Source organism: Peromyscus californicus, unplaced genomic scaffold, assembly GCF_007827085.1.
Source record: "Peromyscus californicus insignis strain IS unplaced genomic scaffold, ASM782708v3 Scaffold_3__1_contigs__length_106647218, whole genome shotgun sequence".
Classification (NCBI taxonomy): domain Eukaryota; kingdom Metazoa; phylum Chordata; class Mammalia; order Rodentia; family Cricetidae; genus Peromyscus; species Peromyscus californicus.
Window position 1 is genome coordinate 42,581,769 of NW_026294551.1, and position 14,752 is coordinate 42,596,520.

Consider the following 14,752-nt stretch of genomic DNA (forward strand, 5'->3'; position numbering starts at 1 on the left):
TACTCACGATTTCAGTTTATTACATTGAAGGCCACAGAATAAAAGGAACAATAGCAAAGGCACACAAGGTTAGGTCCAGGAAGGCTCCCTCTCCCTAGTCACTGGGCAGTGCTCTACCCTCCCAACAGTGGTACGTGGGACATACACAGTGTATGCTGGCTAGGGTTGTTTACCCAGCTATGCTGTGGGATTGGGCTTTTAATTAGGGGTCAGTCATGTAAGCTGGCCACACACTGATTGAACCAACAATCCCAGATGAGAACTAAGTGATAGAGAAGGGTCCAAAGTCCCTCTTATTAGGCAGGCTATTCTGAGGCCTTAAAGGTCACCTTCAGGAGACACCCCAGGCCAGCTTTTTCTCTGAAATGCCCAAGGTTCAAAGAGCTCAAAGTTAATCTTATCCCACACACAAAAAAGAATAACTTCAAAAGTGAGAGGAGTCATACCATGTAGTCCAAGCTGGCCTTGAACTGCCTTTGTTGACGAGGCTGGCCTCAAACTTGCAGTGATCCTCCTGCCTCCACTTCCCAGGTGCTAGGGTTACAGACATACACTACCATATCCAGTCTCCTTAAGTGGACTTCTCTAGTTGCCCCTAAACAGAGAGGCTAGGAATCCACTGTTCTAACCCCGGGGTGTACCTGCTTTATTTCCAGGTAGTTTCCAGGACTTAAGCCATACAGCCAGAAGGCAGGATGCAGAGGGCAGGAGGCAGAGACCTCACACTCATACAGAAGCCTCTCCTCATCAGAGACTGAATAGAAGGCGAGCTTCCCCAGCTCAAGGTCTAGCCACACGCCCACAACCTCAGGGCGGTCTAAGTGAAGGTCTGTTTTCTTCACCATGGCCCAAGCAGAGAACTGGCCAGGCCCTTTCCACTCTATACACCAAGAGTCCATAGTCCTTCCCAGCATCTGGTCCCGCTTCATGCCCCACGAAGCCACCCCAACAGCCCAGTGGTTGCAGTTCCTAGTGTCCACTTCCCAGTATTTCTGGCCAGAAGAAAGGGCCTCAGAACATAAGACCTGGCTAATTAAAAATCTCTCAGGACTCCAACGATAGGGCTGCAGACACCGAGACACGGTCACTGTCCGGCAACTGTTGGAAACTTCCAGGCTACAGGAAAGGCTCCCCAAGTCAAAGGTTGGACTGATGGCATCTGGGAGAAATAACCACCACAAGATCACGGACAGTCAGCTACTTTTCACATTTATGTGTATGGGTGTTTTGCCTGCATGTATCTGTGCACCACATGTAGGCAGTGACCACAAAGCCAAGCAGAGTGTGTTAGATCCTCTGGGACTAGAGTTCCAGACTATTATGAGACACCAAGAGGGTGCTAGGAATCAAACCTAGGTCCTCTGGAAGAGCAGCCAGTGCTCCGAACCACTGAGCGGTCCCTTCAGTCACGGACAGTCAGTTTTTGACCATTCATGCTGGAAGTCATTCACTCAACAGAAAAAGTAGCATTTTACCTTTAGGGGTGATGTTTACGTTAAATTGATACATATACTTGTAGGAAACTCTACATAACCTTCATGTTGTATTATCAATGCCCTGTTCCTGTTCTTATTTTCTCTTACTTCCCATCGGGAAGCTATCTCTTAATACCATGCAGTACAAAGTCATTCTCACTTTTTTCAGTACCTGTGCTTTGTGAGTACAATGGCTGGCTATTTGTGCCCAGGTCTATGTTTTATTCATTTACATATAATATTTCCCTCTCATTCTTCCTCCCTCCCTCCCTCCCTTCTTGTCTGTCTAGTGCTGGGACTCAGACCCAGGGGCTTGCACATACTAGACAAATACTCTACTACTGAACCACACTCCCAGCCCCTATTGTTAAGTGATAATATGTGAATGTCATGTCTTCTCTACTCCAGGCACTTCTGTCTCTCCCTTCCTCCTGATCTCTCATGTAGCCAGAAGGCAATTCTACCAGGTTATTATTACCATTGCAAAGGTAAGAGAACAGAGGCCCTAAGAGGTGACCTGTCCAGGCCTGCACAGCTAGCTAACGGAGCTGCTGAAGCCAAAAGCAGGGCTCCAGGGTGCATGTGCTCTTAAGGACCATCTAGCCTGGGACAACAAACACAGGATGTATGTAAGTGGGGAAATAAACAGACAGCTGTAACTGATGATACCAGCATGGATGTGCTTGGGATCTAAGTGCTCAAGGACCTAGTTTAGACTGGAATTTGGGAATTTGGATTGGAGAATCCTCTTTGTCCTTATATTAAGCTCTCCATATTGAGGGGACCTAGTCTAGAAGAAAAAAAAAAAATCCAAGGGTATGAAGTCAAAGATTAGGTCCCACAGCAAGGAGGTGGGCACAGCACATTCTTTAAGTCCCTCTATTCTACATATAAGTAGTTTTATTTGTTTTGTTTTTTGTTTTTTCAGATTGAGTTTCATGTAGCCTGGGCTGGCCTCACACTATGTAGCTAAGGATAACCTTGAAACACTGAACCTCCTGCCTCTACCTCCCAAGTTCTAGGATTACAAGTATATACCATCACACCTGGTTTATGCAGTGCTGGGGACTGAATCCAGGGTCTCTGTGCATGCTAGGAAAATACTCTATCTACTGAGTTATTTCGTTGTTTTGTTTTGTATTTCAAGAGAGAGGGTTTTTTGTTTTGTTTTGTTTTTTGTTCTGTGTGTGTGTGTGTGTGTGTGTGTGTAGCCCTGGCTGTCTTAAAACTCACTCCGTAGATCAGTCTGGCCTCAAACTCACAGTGATCCATCTGCCTCTGTCTCTAGAGTGCTGGCATTAAAAGCATACACCACCATTGCCTGGCTGGTCTACTGAGTTATATCCCAGCCCTAGGAGGTATGTTTAAGTGGACCTCATACTTACATAAGGCAAACTGAGAAGCTTTCCTGGGTACAGGACTCCTTTGGTCAGGCAGCAGGCATAAGGAAGAAGATGGCATTTCTAGGAATTAAAAGAATAATTGGGAGGAGGAAGCCCCATTAGCAAAAGGTGAACCAAAGTTATCCAATTGTCATGATATGGGCACAGGCCTGCATTCTTTCTCATAGCACATTTCTGGGTGTCTGGGTTGTGCCAGACACCACATTCAGACCAAGTATATCCAGCCCCAAGTTATCACCCCGGAACTTTTTTCTTAACTGTTTACCCCACAAAAACCCCAAACTCCTTGCTACCAGAGATCTTGTTCATCTCTATTTTCTAAGCATTAAGATCCATATAAACCCCATAGACAGAAAAGTGTTTTATGCACCCTCTTATCCAGAATACTCACAGCCCGCATAGGTCAACATTCTACACCATTATTATAAAGCCAAGTAACCTGAGCCGATGTAAGGTTCAGGTCAACTGCTGACACCTCCAACTCCCTCCCCATGTTCCAAGTTTAATTATTCACTTAAGCAATTATATATGCTAGACTATAATGACCATGAGAAGGCAGGAACAGAGAAAGTAAGGGAAGCCCTTGTAGAATATTAGTTTAAGATGTGTTACATTTATTTATGCTGTGGAATATTTGTTTAATGATGCAAAGAGATGTTGCATTCTTTTATGTTTCATTTGTTTAACTCTGTGAAGCTGTGTTACTGTGCCTGTCTAAAACACCTGACTGGGCTAATGAAGAGCTGAATGGCCAATAGCCAGGCAGGAGAAAGGATAGTCTTGAAAAACCAAAAGAAAACAAAAAAACAAAACCTGGAATTCTGATACATGTACAAAATGAATGAATCTAAAGAATATTGTACCCATGTATACAAATTAAAATAATTTGGTAGTTTTTTTTGTTTTGTTTTGAGACAAACAAACATTGTGTAGCTCTGGCTACCCTTGAACTTGCTATATAGACCAGGCTGGACTCAAACTTCCAAAGATCTGACTACCTCTGCCTCCAAAGTACTGGGATTAAAGGTGTAAGCCACCACATCTGGCTTTAAAATAATTCCAAGTAAGATTTTCAAAATGTTCCATACCTATGGTCTGGGAAGATGTCTCAGCAGTTAAGAGCACATACTGCTCTTGCATCTAAATTCATTTCCCAGCACCCATGTCACAAGGTTGGCTCACAAGGTCTCTAATTCTAGCTTCAGCTTCAAAGAATCCAACACCCTCTTCTGGCCTCCATAAGCACCTGCACTCACATACACATACCTTCCCACAGACACACATACATACACACAATTAAAAATATACAAAAATATGACTGCTCTTGCATCTAAATTCATTTCCCAGCACCCATGTCACAAGGTTGGCTCACAAGGTCTCTAATTCTAGCTTCAGCTTCAAAGAATCCAACACCCTCTTCTGGCCTCCATAAGCACCTGCACTCACATGCACATACCTTCCCACAGACACACATACATACACACAATTAAAAATATACAAAAATATGAGTCCAGGAGAACAAGAGGAAGAACAGAGGTTCCTTCATACTGGTACTGTGTAAAATTAAGACATTCCCCCAGTACAATAGAATACAATACAGAGATGTGTTTCCCCTGAGTCAGGATTTCACTATAAATTGCTGGAACTCATAGAGATCCACCTGCCTCTGCCTCTTGAGTGCTGGAATTAAAGGTGTGTGTCCCGAAGCCCAGCCAGAACTACATTTTTGATAGGATATACCAAGAAGTAGCAAACTCTAGGACAGGTAGGAATACAAAGAGAGACTCTGTCTCAAAAAACAAACAAACAAACAAAAAGAAGTAATTATATAGTTGCCTGCCTTTTTTTCTTTCTTACTACTATTCCCTCCACCCCACCCCCATACTCCTTTTGAGACAGGGTCTCTCTCATGTAGCTCAGGTTGGCCTTGAACTCCTGATGCTCCCATCTCCACCTCCCAAGTGCTGGGATTAGAGGTATGTACTGCTACACTTAGTTTCATGTCTTGTTAGTAAGAAACATTTTACTAATTATAAAAATATAAAGAGCCAGGCCGTGGTGGCGCACGCCTTTAATCCCAGCACTCGGGAGCAGAGGCAGACGGATCTCTGTGAGTTCAAGGCCAGCCTGGGCTACAGAGTGAGTTCCAGGAAAGGCTCCAAAGCTACACAGAGAAACCCTGTCTCAAAAAACAAAAGGATAAAATAAAAAGAGGGCTCATGAGATGGATCAATGGGTAAAAGCACTTGCCACCAAGCCTGATGATCTCAGTTCAATTCCCATGTGGTGGAAGGAGAGAATTATTTTCTTCTAATTATCCTCTTACTACATACACAGATTGTGGCAAGTGTACACACACACACACACACACACACACACACACACACACACACTAAATGCCTTTTAAAAAAAAAGACACGAAGCCGGGCGGTGGTGGTGCACGCCTTTAATCCCAGCACTCGGGAGGCAGAGCCAGGCGGATCTCTGTGAGTTCGAGGCCAGCCTGGGCTACCAAGTGAGTTCCAGGAGAGGCGCAAAGCTACACAGAGAAACGGACGGTGGTGGTGCACGCCTTTAATCCCAGCACTTGAGAGGCAGAGCCAGGTGAATCTCAGTGAATTTGAGACCAACTTGGTCTACAAATCGAGTTCCAGGACAGCCAAGGGTACACAAAGAAACCCCTCGAAAACTGGAAAAAAAGAAAAAAAAAACCAAAATAAAGGACACAAAATAAAAAGCAGCCAGGTGCGGTTGAAGATACGGCGTGGTCCACTTGGTTCATAAAGTGGTCTCTTTATGAAGATCACTTAAGTTTGAGGTCAGCTTGGGCAACATAAAGAGACCTCATCTCAAAAATGAGAACAGGGCTGGTGAGAGGCTGGAGAGATGGCTCAGCAGTCAAGAGCACTTGTTGCTCTTGTTGAAGACCTTGGTTTGGTTCCGAGCACCCACATGCTCACAACCATCCCTAACTCCAGTCCCAGGGGACCTGATGCTCTCACCCTCTTCTGACCTTTGAGGGCAACACACATACACACACACACACACACACACACACACACACACAGGGCACAGATATACATGCAGGCAAACACCCACACACAGGAAATAAATCTGTAACAATGAAAGCAGAGACCAGAGATGATTCAGTGGGTAAAGGCACCTGTTGCCAAGCCCAGCAGCCTGAGCTGATCTCTAGATCACACGTGGTGTAAGGAGAGAGCAATTTCGGCAAGTTGTCTTCTGATTTCCCTCCACGTGTGAGCTGTGGCACGTACATGCCCACCACCACCACCACATATGTAAATAAAAATGAAAACCAAAAGTCCAAATCAGCCGGGCGGTGGTGGTGCACGCCTTTAATCCCAGCACTTGGGAGGCAGAGCCAGGCAGATCTCTGTGAGTTCGAGGCCAGCCTGGGCTACCAAGTGAGTTCCAGGGAGGCATAAAGCTGCACAGAGAAACCTGTCTCGAAAAACAAAAAAAAAAAAGTCCAAATCAGCCTATTTCCAATCTCCTCAGGCAAAAAAGCAAAGATAAGCAATAAACTGGGAGTCTTAAAAATGTGAGTTTTAGCCGGGCGGTGGTGGCGCACGCCTTTAATCCCAGCACTCGGGAGGCAGAGCCAGGCGGATCTCTGTGAGTTCGAGGCCAGCCTGGTCTCCAAAGCGAGTCCCAGGAAAGGCGCAAAGCTACACAGAGAAACCCTGTCTCGAAAAACCAAAAAAAAAAAAAAAAAAAAAAAATGTGAGTTTTGCTTTAGTCAGGGCCTATGCTACAGAAAATACCTTGCGGTCATATCCCAAAATGTACACAGCCATGACCATGCCTCAGCCCACTCCTACACAACTTACACCACCACAACAAAGAGCAGCCCTGCTCCGGCCCCCGTCCCCAAGGAACAAAGCCCAGGGCATTCGGCCATTCCCACCAACCTCCTTAGTCAGTCCTGCTCCACTAAAAAATGTCAGCTCACCCTGAACTTGTTCTCCAGGAGCGTCTGTCCGTGGGACACTCCCTTGTAGTTTTTCCTGAATTTCTTTTAGGTTATGGAGAATCTCTCGAATTTTCGTCTCGGATGCACTGGACGTTACCAGCTTTGGCGAACTCAAGGAATGTTCCTCCTCAGAGGAAGGAGCCTATTGATCAAGGAGTAAAGAACAAGTGAATGAAAGCCAACCATGGAACTCATCGAATCCACTCGAGGTCTGCCTCCCAGTTTTTCTCATTTAAGTCTAAAAAGGCTTTTAAAAACAACATTAGGGGCTGGAGAGATGGCTCAATGATTGAAATTTTATTTATTTTTATTTCATATGCATTGGGGTTTTGCACGTATGTCTGTGTGAAGGTATCAGATCCCCTGGAACTGGGGTTACAGACAGTTGTGAACTGCCACGTGGTTGCTGGGAATTGAACCTGGATCCTCTGGAAGAGCAGTATTAACTGCTGAGCCATCTCTCCAGGCCCAGCTCGATGATTAAGAGCAACAGCTGTGCTTCCAGAACCTGGGTTTAGCTCCCAGGACCCACATGGCATCAGGCATACATGTGGGCACAGGCATACATGCAAATAAAACACTATACACATAACAACAAACAAACAAATAATATTCCCTAGCAGGGAGTGGTGGGTGGCTCATGCTTCTAATTCAAGCACTTAAGAGTCCTGAATAAGGGGCTGGAGAGATGGCTCAGAGGTTAAGAGCACTGACTGCTCTTCCAGAGGTCATGAATTCAATTCCCAGCAACCACATGGGGGCTCACAGCCATCTGTAATGAGATCTGGTGCCCTCTTCTGGCCTGCAATCATACATGCTGTATACATAATAAATAAATAAATCTTAAAAAAAAAAGAGTCCTGAATTAAGTCTTTAAAAAACAAAAGTCCTGAAGCAAGTGGACTGCTACGAGTTCAAAGTTAACCTGGGCCACAGAGTGAGACTCTATCTCAAACAAACAGAAATCATCATGCTCAAGCAGTTTTTGTTTTGTTTTGTTTTTTCCACAATCTTTTTTTCAAGACAGGGTTTCTCTGTGTAGCCCTGACTGTCTGGGAACTTGCTCTGTAGACCAGGTTGGCCTCAAACTTAGAGGTCCACCTGCCTCTGCCTCCCAAGTGCTGGGATTAAAAGCATGCGCTATCACTGCCCAGCACATTTCTTTCTTTTTATTTTATATTTATGAATGCTTTGCCTGCCTGTTTGTGTGTATGTACCACACGTGTGCCTGGTGCCTAAGGAAACCAGAAGAGAATGTCAAATACCCTAGAATTGGAGATACTGGTGGTTGTGAGCCACCATGGGGGTGCTGGAGATCAACCCCAGGTCACCTGGAAAAGCAGCAAGGGCTTTTAACTGCTGAGCCATCACTCTGGCCCCTTTGGGCACAAGATTAATTATTTATTTCTTAATGTATTTTTTATGGTGCTAGGGATCAAATCCAGAGCCTTGTGCATGAAGTCTACTACTAAGCCACATCCCCAGTCTATAAGATCCTTTTATTTTCGTGTATATATATTTGTTGTTATGCGTATGTGGTGTAAGCGTGTGTGTGTGTGTGTGTGTGTGTGTGTGTGTGTGTGTGTGTGTGTGTGTATGTGTGTGTGTGTGTATGTGTAGGGAGGCGTAATACATGCACATGGAAAAGCATATCAGGGTTCCTGCTCTGTCACTCTCCACCTTATCCCCTTGAGACAAGCTCTCTCACTAAACCTGGAGCTAGGCCAGTGACAGTAATCTCAGTCCCCCCAGCCCTGGCACACTTGTAAACCCAGTTCCAAGATCACAGGAAATCACTGTGTCTTGCCCAGGTTCAGGGAGAGACCCTGCTCAGCCTCTGACTGCACATGTCAGAAGGTGGCCCCTGTAATCACGGAGACAAAACAAAAAGCCCATGGAATCCTGAGAACCTCTGCGGGGAATCCGACTCATTCAAGGCTGTCGGTATGAAAGAGTGTAGTCATCCCCTAGGTAATGCACAAAGGAAGCAAATGTTTTCAAAGGCACCCATCCCATAGTGGGAAGAAAGAAGACATCCAACAGGAACTGACTGGACTTGGGTGGCTAGGCACACCGAGCCAGAAGGTCAGGAGGGATGTGGTCAGGAGAGGACCCAGGCATGGGACCCCGTGTGGGATGTGGTCAGGAGAGGACCCAGGTATGGGACCCCATGTGGGATGTGGTCAGGAGAGGACCCAGGCATGGGATCCCATGAGGATGTGGTCAGGAGAGGACCCAGGCATGGGACCCCATGTGGTTTTGCTGGTTCTGGGAGGACTGGCTCTTAATCCCAAACAGGCAATGCCACAGTTTAGATCATACATGGCTCCCCAAAGGCCCAGCTAGTAATGCTTAATCCCCAGGGCGCCATAACCAGGAGGAAGTGGAACCTTTAGGAGGTGGAGTATAGCAAGGTCTTTAGGCCACTGGGGGCACGAGGCACTCCTTTCCTCTCTCTCTCCTCTGCTCCCTGGCCGTGAGGTTGTGAGGCTCTGCTCTCCCACATGTTTCCACCGTTGCCACTGGGCTCCTGGAAGCAGCGATCCAAAATAACCTTTTTATTTTCAAAAACTGATTGTCTCCGGTTAAGCCGACATCATCAGAGTATTTCAAGCAGATGAGTTACATGGTCATATTTGTGTGAAGAAAGGTGACTAAAATAGAGTGGGACATTTGCAGGGCATGGTGGCTGTCCAGGCAAAAGATTATTGTGGCTTGGTCTAGAGAATTCTCAAGAGCTCAGAGGTGAATAGATTTGGAAGATACTTCGGCTGGCCTCGGAGCTACAGTGTGCTGCTAGGCAGGTTAGGGCAGAGGAAGTGACTTGAGATTCTGGCTCATGTATTTGGAAGAATGAGACCAAGGCTGTGAGGGAGAATCCCCAGAGGAAGCGTAGTTTGGGGCATTTAACTGTGCTGTTTCTGAGATACCCAAGAGGAAAAGTTGAGATGCAAGAAAGCAGTGGAAGTAGGAGGATCAGGAGTTCAAGGCCAGCCTACGCTAGAGATCCTGTCTCATAAAACAGAAGCAAATGAAAGCAGCCTGGAGACTGAGCACAATGGGGACACTCAGGCAGCTGGTTTAGGAGGACCATGAGTTCATAGTGAAGGACAGCCTGAACGGCACAACAACATTCCATCTCAAAAGGAGAAATGGGGTGTTAGCAAGATGTTCAGCTGGTAAAAGTGCCTGCTGCACAAGCCTGGCACCCTGAGCTAGAGCCTGGGACCTACAGTGGAAGACGAGAACGGACTCCTGAAAGTTGTGCTCTGTCCTCCCCTACACACACACACACCCTCCCCTATACACATACCCTCCCCTAAACACACACACACACACACACACACACACACACACACACACACACACACCCTCCCCTATACACATACCCTCCCTTATACACACATACCCTCCCCTATACACATACCCTCCCCTATACACACACACACACACACCCTCCCCTATATACATACCCTCCCCTATACACATACCCTCCCCTATATACATACCCTCCCCTATATACATACCCTCCCCTATACACACATACCCGCCCCTACACACATACACCCTCCTCTACACACATACCCGCCCCTACACACATACACCCTCCTCTACACACATACCCTCCCCTGCACACACATACCCGCCCCTATACACATACCCTCCCCTACACACACATACCCTCCCCTATACACACATACCCGCCCCTACACACATACACCCTCCTCTACACACATACCCGCCCCTACACACATACACCCTCCTCTACACAACATATCCTCCCCTACACACACATACCCTCCCCTACACACACACACACACACACACACACACACACACACACCCTCCCCTATATACATACTCTCCCCCACACACACATACCCTCCCCCCGACACACACCTTCCCCTCCACACACACAAACTCTCCCCTCCACACAATAATGAAATTTTTTTTTAAAGGTCACTGAATGGGGCTAGAGAGTTAACTTGGCAGTCAAGGACATTTGTTGCTCTTCCAGAGGATCAGAGTTCAGTTCCCAGTAACCATATGATGGCTCACAGTCGTCGGTAACTTTAATTCCAGGGGATCCAACACCCTCTCTGACCCCTACAGGGATCAGGCATGCATATGGTATACACATATTAATGCAGGCAAAACACCCACACAAATAAAATAAGATAAATACATCTTTAAAAAAACGTGAAGGTCAGTGAAGATGAGGATTCTCAAATCCGTGGGATTTACCGCAGCTTGTTGGTGGTTTTAGAGAGAGTTGATTGGGTAGAGTGGCAAGGACAGATCCCAGCCCACTGGAAGCTTCCATTAACTCATGTCCAGCCAGGTGGTGGTGGCGCACGCCTTTAATCTAACTTCAAACAGGGCATGGTGGCACATTCCTTTAACCGCAGCACTCGGGAGGCAGGGCAAGCAGTGATCTCTGTGAGTTCGAGGCCAGCCTGGTCTCCAAAGCGAGTTCCAGGAAAGGCGCAAAGCCACACTAAGAAACCTTGTCTCGAAAGGAAAAAAAAAAAAAAAAAAAAAAACCTCATGTCCAGCATGCCAGATTTCCAATCACCCATATTTGGCCGACAAGAGAATGGTAAACGTGGGACCTGTTGCATTCCATGTCTCATACTGCTGTAGCTGGAAGCTGTCCTTCACCCTGGCCCCTCCTTTCCCACCTGAACCTACCGTGCCCAAGACGCCTAGTTCATTGTCCAGTCCAGATCCCAAGCGAGGTCTTTGCGTTTGAAGGCCCTTGACAACGTCTACGAACTGCTGGAACACTTCTGTCAGCTCCCGGATGAATTCTGTGGTGCTTTTCTGTACTGCCACCTTGAAAAGAGCAACACAGGGCTTCTGGTCCCCAAAAACTGGACCCAGGACCACCACTCAATAAAGGGGCAATAGTGGCATGAAAGAAGACATTAGAGCAATGGAAAAGAATAGAGAGCTGAGAATCAAACCTTCAGATACGCCGTAAAATAAATTTTTACAAGAATGCCAAGACTACTTAAAGGGGTGAGGAGTCTTTTCAACAAACACTAACTAGAAATGTATATTCCTATACCAATGAATGAAGTTGGAGTCTATGGTTTGTTTTTGAGACAGGCTCTCTCAACATAGCCCTAGCTGTCTTGTGCCACCATGCCGTTTGAAGTTAGATTCTTGCCGGGTGGTGGTGGCGCACACCTTTAATCCCAGCACTCGGGAGGCAGAGACAGGTAGATCTCTGTGAGTTCGAGGCCAACCTGGGTTACAGAGTGAGATCCAGGACAGGCACCAAACTACACAGAGAAACCCTGTCTCGAAAAACCAAAAAAAAAAAAAAAAAAAAAAAAGCTAGATTCTTACCTAACATGATATAGAAAACTAAATGAGGAGGCTGGGGGAGAGTACATGCCTGGTACATCAGTCCCCAGAGAGTAAAGTTGAAAATAGGAACTTGATTTTAAGATAATGGACATTGTAGCAGTAGTTATAATAGTCAAATGTAGAAACAATTCAGATGTTCATAATTACTAGATTACTAGATAAATTGATTAGAAAGTGATATATCCACACAGATGATATGACAGCCACCTAAAGCAAGGGTGTTCTGACACATGCTACAAGAGTCAGCTCTGAAAGTATTATGGGAATGAAAGAAGTTAGACACCAAGGGTCATGGAATGGCCCCCATTTACATGAAACATGTAGAATAGGTAAATTCAGAAACATAAAATAGTTATGGAATATTACTCTAACTAGGTAAAGATGTGTGACATTTGTTTATGCTGCAGAATATTACTTTAACTGTGTAAAGGTGTGTTTTACACACACACACACACACACACACACACACACACACACACATACACACATAGGGGCAAGAAGCCAGGCAGCCAGCCACCAGCCAGCTAGACAAGAGAAACAGTGACAGTAAGATACACAGAAGGAAACAAAAGTAAAAAGCCCTGAGGCAAAAGGTAGATGAAGAGAAACAGGTTAAGTTAAAAGAGCTAGCCGGAAATGAGCCTAAGCTAGGCTGAGCATTCATAACTAGTAAGACGTCCCGGTGTCATGACTTGGGAGCCGATTGGTGGCTCAAAAGAAAAAGCCTGGCCGGCATGGTGGCGCACGCCTTTAATCCCAGCACTCGGGAAGCAGAGGCAGGTGGATCTCTGTGAGATCGAAGCCAGCCTGGTCTACAAATCGAGTTCCAGGAAAGGCACAAAAGTACACCCCAAAAGTACACAAAAGAGAAACCCTAAAGCCTGGTACAGTAGATGAGATGTGTGGAGGCTGGAGGGACAGGAATCAGGTGTCATTGCTTAGCGGGTACAGAGGTACTATTTGTAGTGATGAAATCACTTTGGAAACAGCGTTGACAGATGCACAGTATTGGAGGCATGACAAATGCCATCAAAGTGTACACTAAAAAAAACCGTTCAAATGGTTGGCTGGTCATGGTGGCACATGCCTTTAATCCCAGCTCTTGAAAAGCAGAGGCAAGCGGAGCTCTGAGTTGGTCCACACCTATAATCCCAGACTTGGAAACCCAAGACAGGTAGAAGGCAGAGATCATTACTCACTTCAGGTTCAAGGACAGCTTGGTCTACACTAGTTTGATCCTGTCTCAATAAATAAATAGAATTAGACAGTGTTAAAATTTGCATATATACTACCACACTAAAAATTTTCAGACATCACAGAAAGACTGTCGGAAAAACGGAAATATGCAAGGGTGCACCACACCTCGGTTGGATGGGATTTAGATTAACTACTGTTTGTGAGATTTTTGTTTTTGTTTTTTTTTTGTTTGTTTGTTTTGTTTTTTCGAGACAGGGTTTCTCTGTGTAGCTTTGCGCCTCTCCTGGAACTCACTTGGTAGCCCAGGCTGGCCTCGAACTCACAGAGATCCGCCTGGCTCTGCCTCCCGAGTGCTGGGATTAAAGGCGTGCGCCACCACCGCCCGGCTGTTTGTGAGATTTTTAACTATTGTTTGTGACCAGTCCTTACTATGTAGCTCTGGCTGGTGTGGGGCATGCCCCTAGGTCAGCCTCGCAAATCCTGGGATTACAGGAGTGCGGTCACCACGCCCGGCTTTTCAACTTTTTTTTTATTTTTCCGGAGCTGAGGACCGAACCCAGGGCCTTGTGCTTGCTAGGCAAGCGCTCTACTACGGAGCTAAATCTCCAAACCCCCACCCTTTTTTTTTTTTTTTTTTTTTTTTTTTTGGTTTTTCGAGACAGGGTTTCTCTGTGTAGTTTTGGTGCCTTTCCTGGATCTCGCTCTGCAGATGAGGCTGGCCTCGAACTTACAGAGATCTAAAAGCGTGTGCCACCGCCGCCCGGCCCACTTTTCAACTTCTTTATACAACTCTGAACTTTCCAAAGATTCTCCCGAAAACAGATCAAATTGATAAGAATCATGTGGCGGAAGAAGAGATCGGGAAGGCAGGAGAGGCCCAAGGGGGGCGCACTCGGGCTGCCAGAGCGGTGCGGGGTTCCTACCGGCGGTGGCGGCGCGGGGCGACGAGGCGGCGCGGGCGCGGGCACGGTCTCGGGGCCAGCCTCGAGCTCGTGCGCCGCTTGGCGGTACTTGTCCGCTAGGTCCTGCAGCAGCGGGTTCTTGCGCAGCGTGGGCTTCGTCTCCGGGCCCTCCCGGCAGGTGGGACAGGCCCAGGGGCGGCCATTCACGCCCGCGCGCTGCGTGATCCACAAACCCTTGAGGCACCGGAGGCAGAAGCTGTGGCCGCAGGGCAGCGTGGTGGGCCACTCCAGCAGCCCTTGGCAGATAATGCAGCCCAGGTCCTCCTCGCTCAGCCACACAGGGACCGAAGTGCCTAGGCCTGGGGTCGCCATACTGGGTGGTGGCCAGGATGCCCCGTAAGC

The 14,752-nt window shown here is 46.8% G+C and overlaps 1 protein-coding gene across 1 annotated transcript; it reads right to left on the minus strand.

Annotated features, from left to right (window-relative positions):
- Rnf135 (ring finger protein 135) lies at positions 1-14,752 on the minus strand. The gene is made up of 5 exons (XM_052759939.1): positions 14,372-14,752; positions 11,568-11,711; positions 6,855-7,017; positions 2,861-2,938; positions 1-1,159 (listed from the first exon to the last, which is right to left on the minus strand). The coding sequence occupies exons 1-5, from the start codon at positions 14,720-14,722 to the stop codon at positions 609-611; spliced, it is 1,287 nt and encodes a 428-aa protein (XP_052615899.1). The 5' UTR covers positions 14,723-14,752; the 3' UTR covers positions 1-608.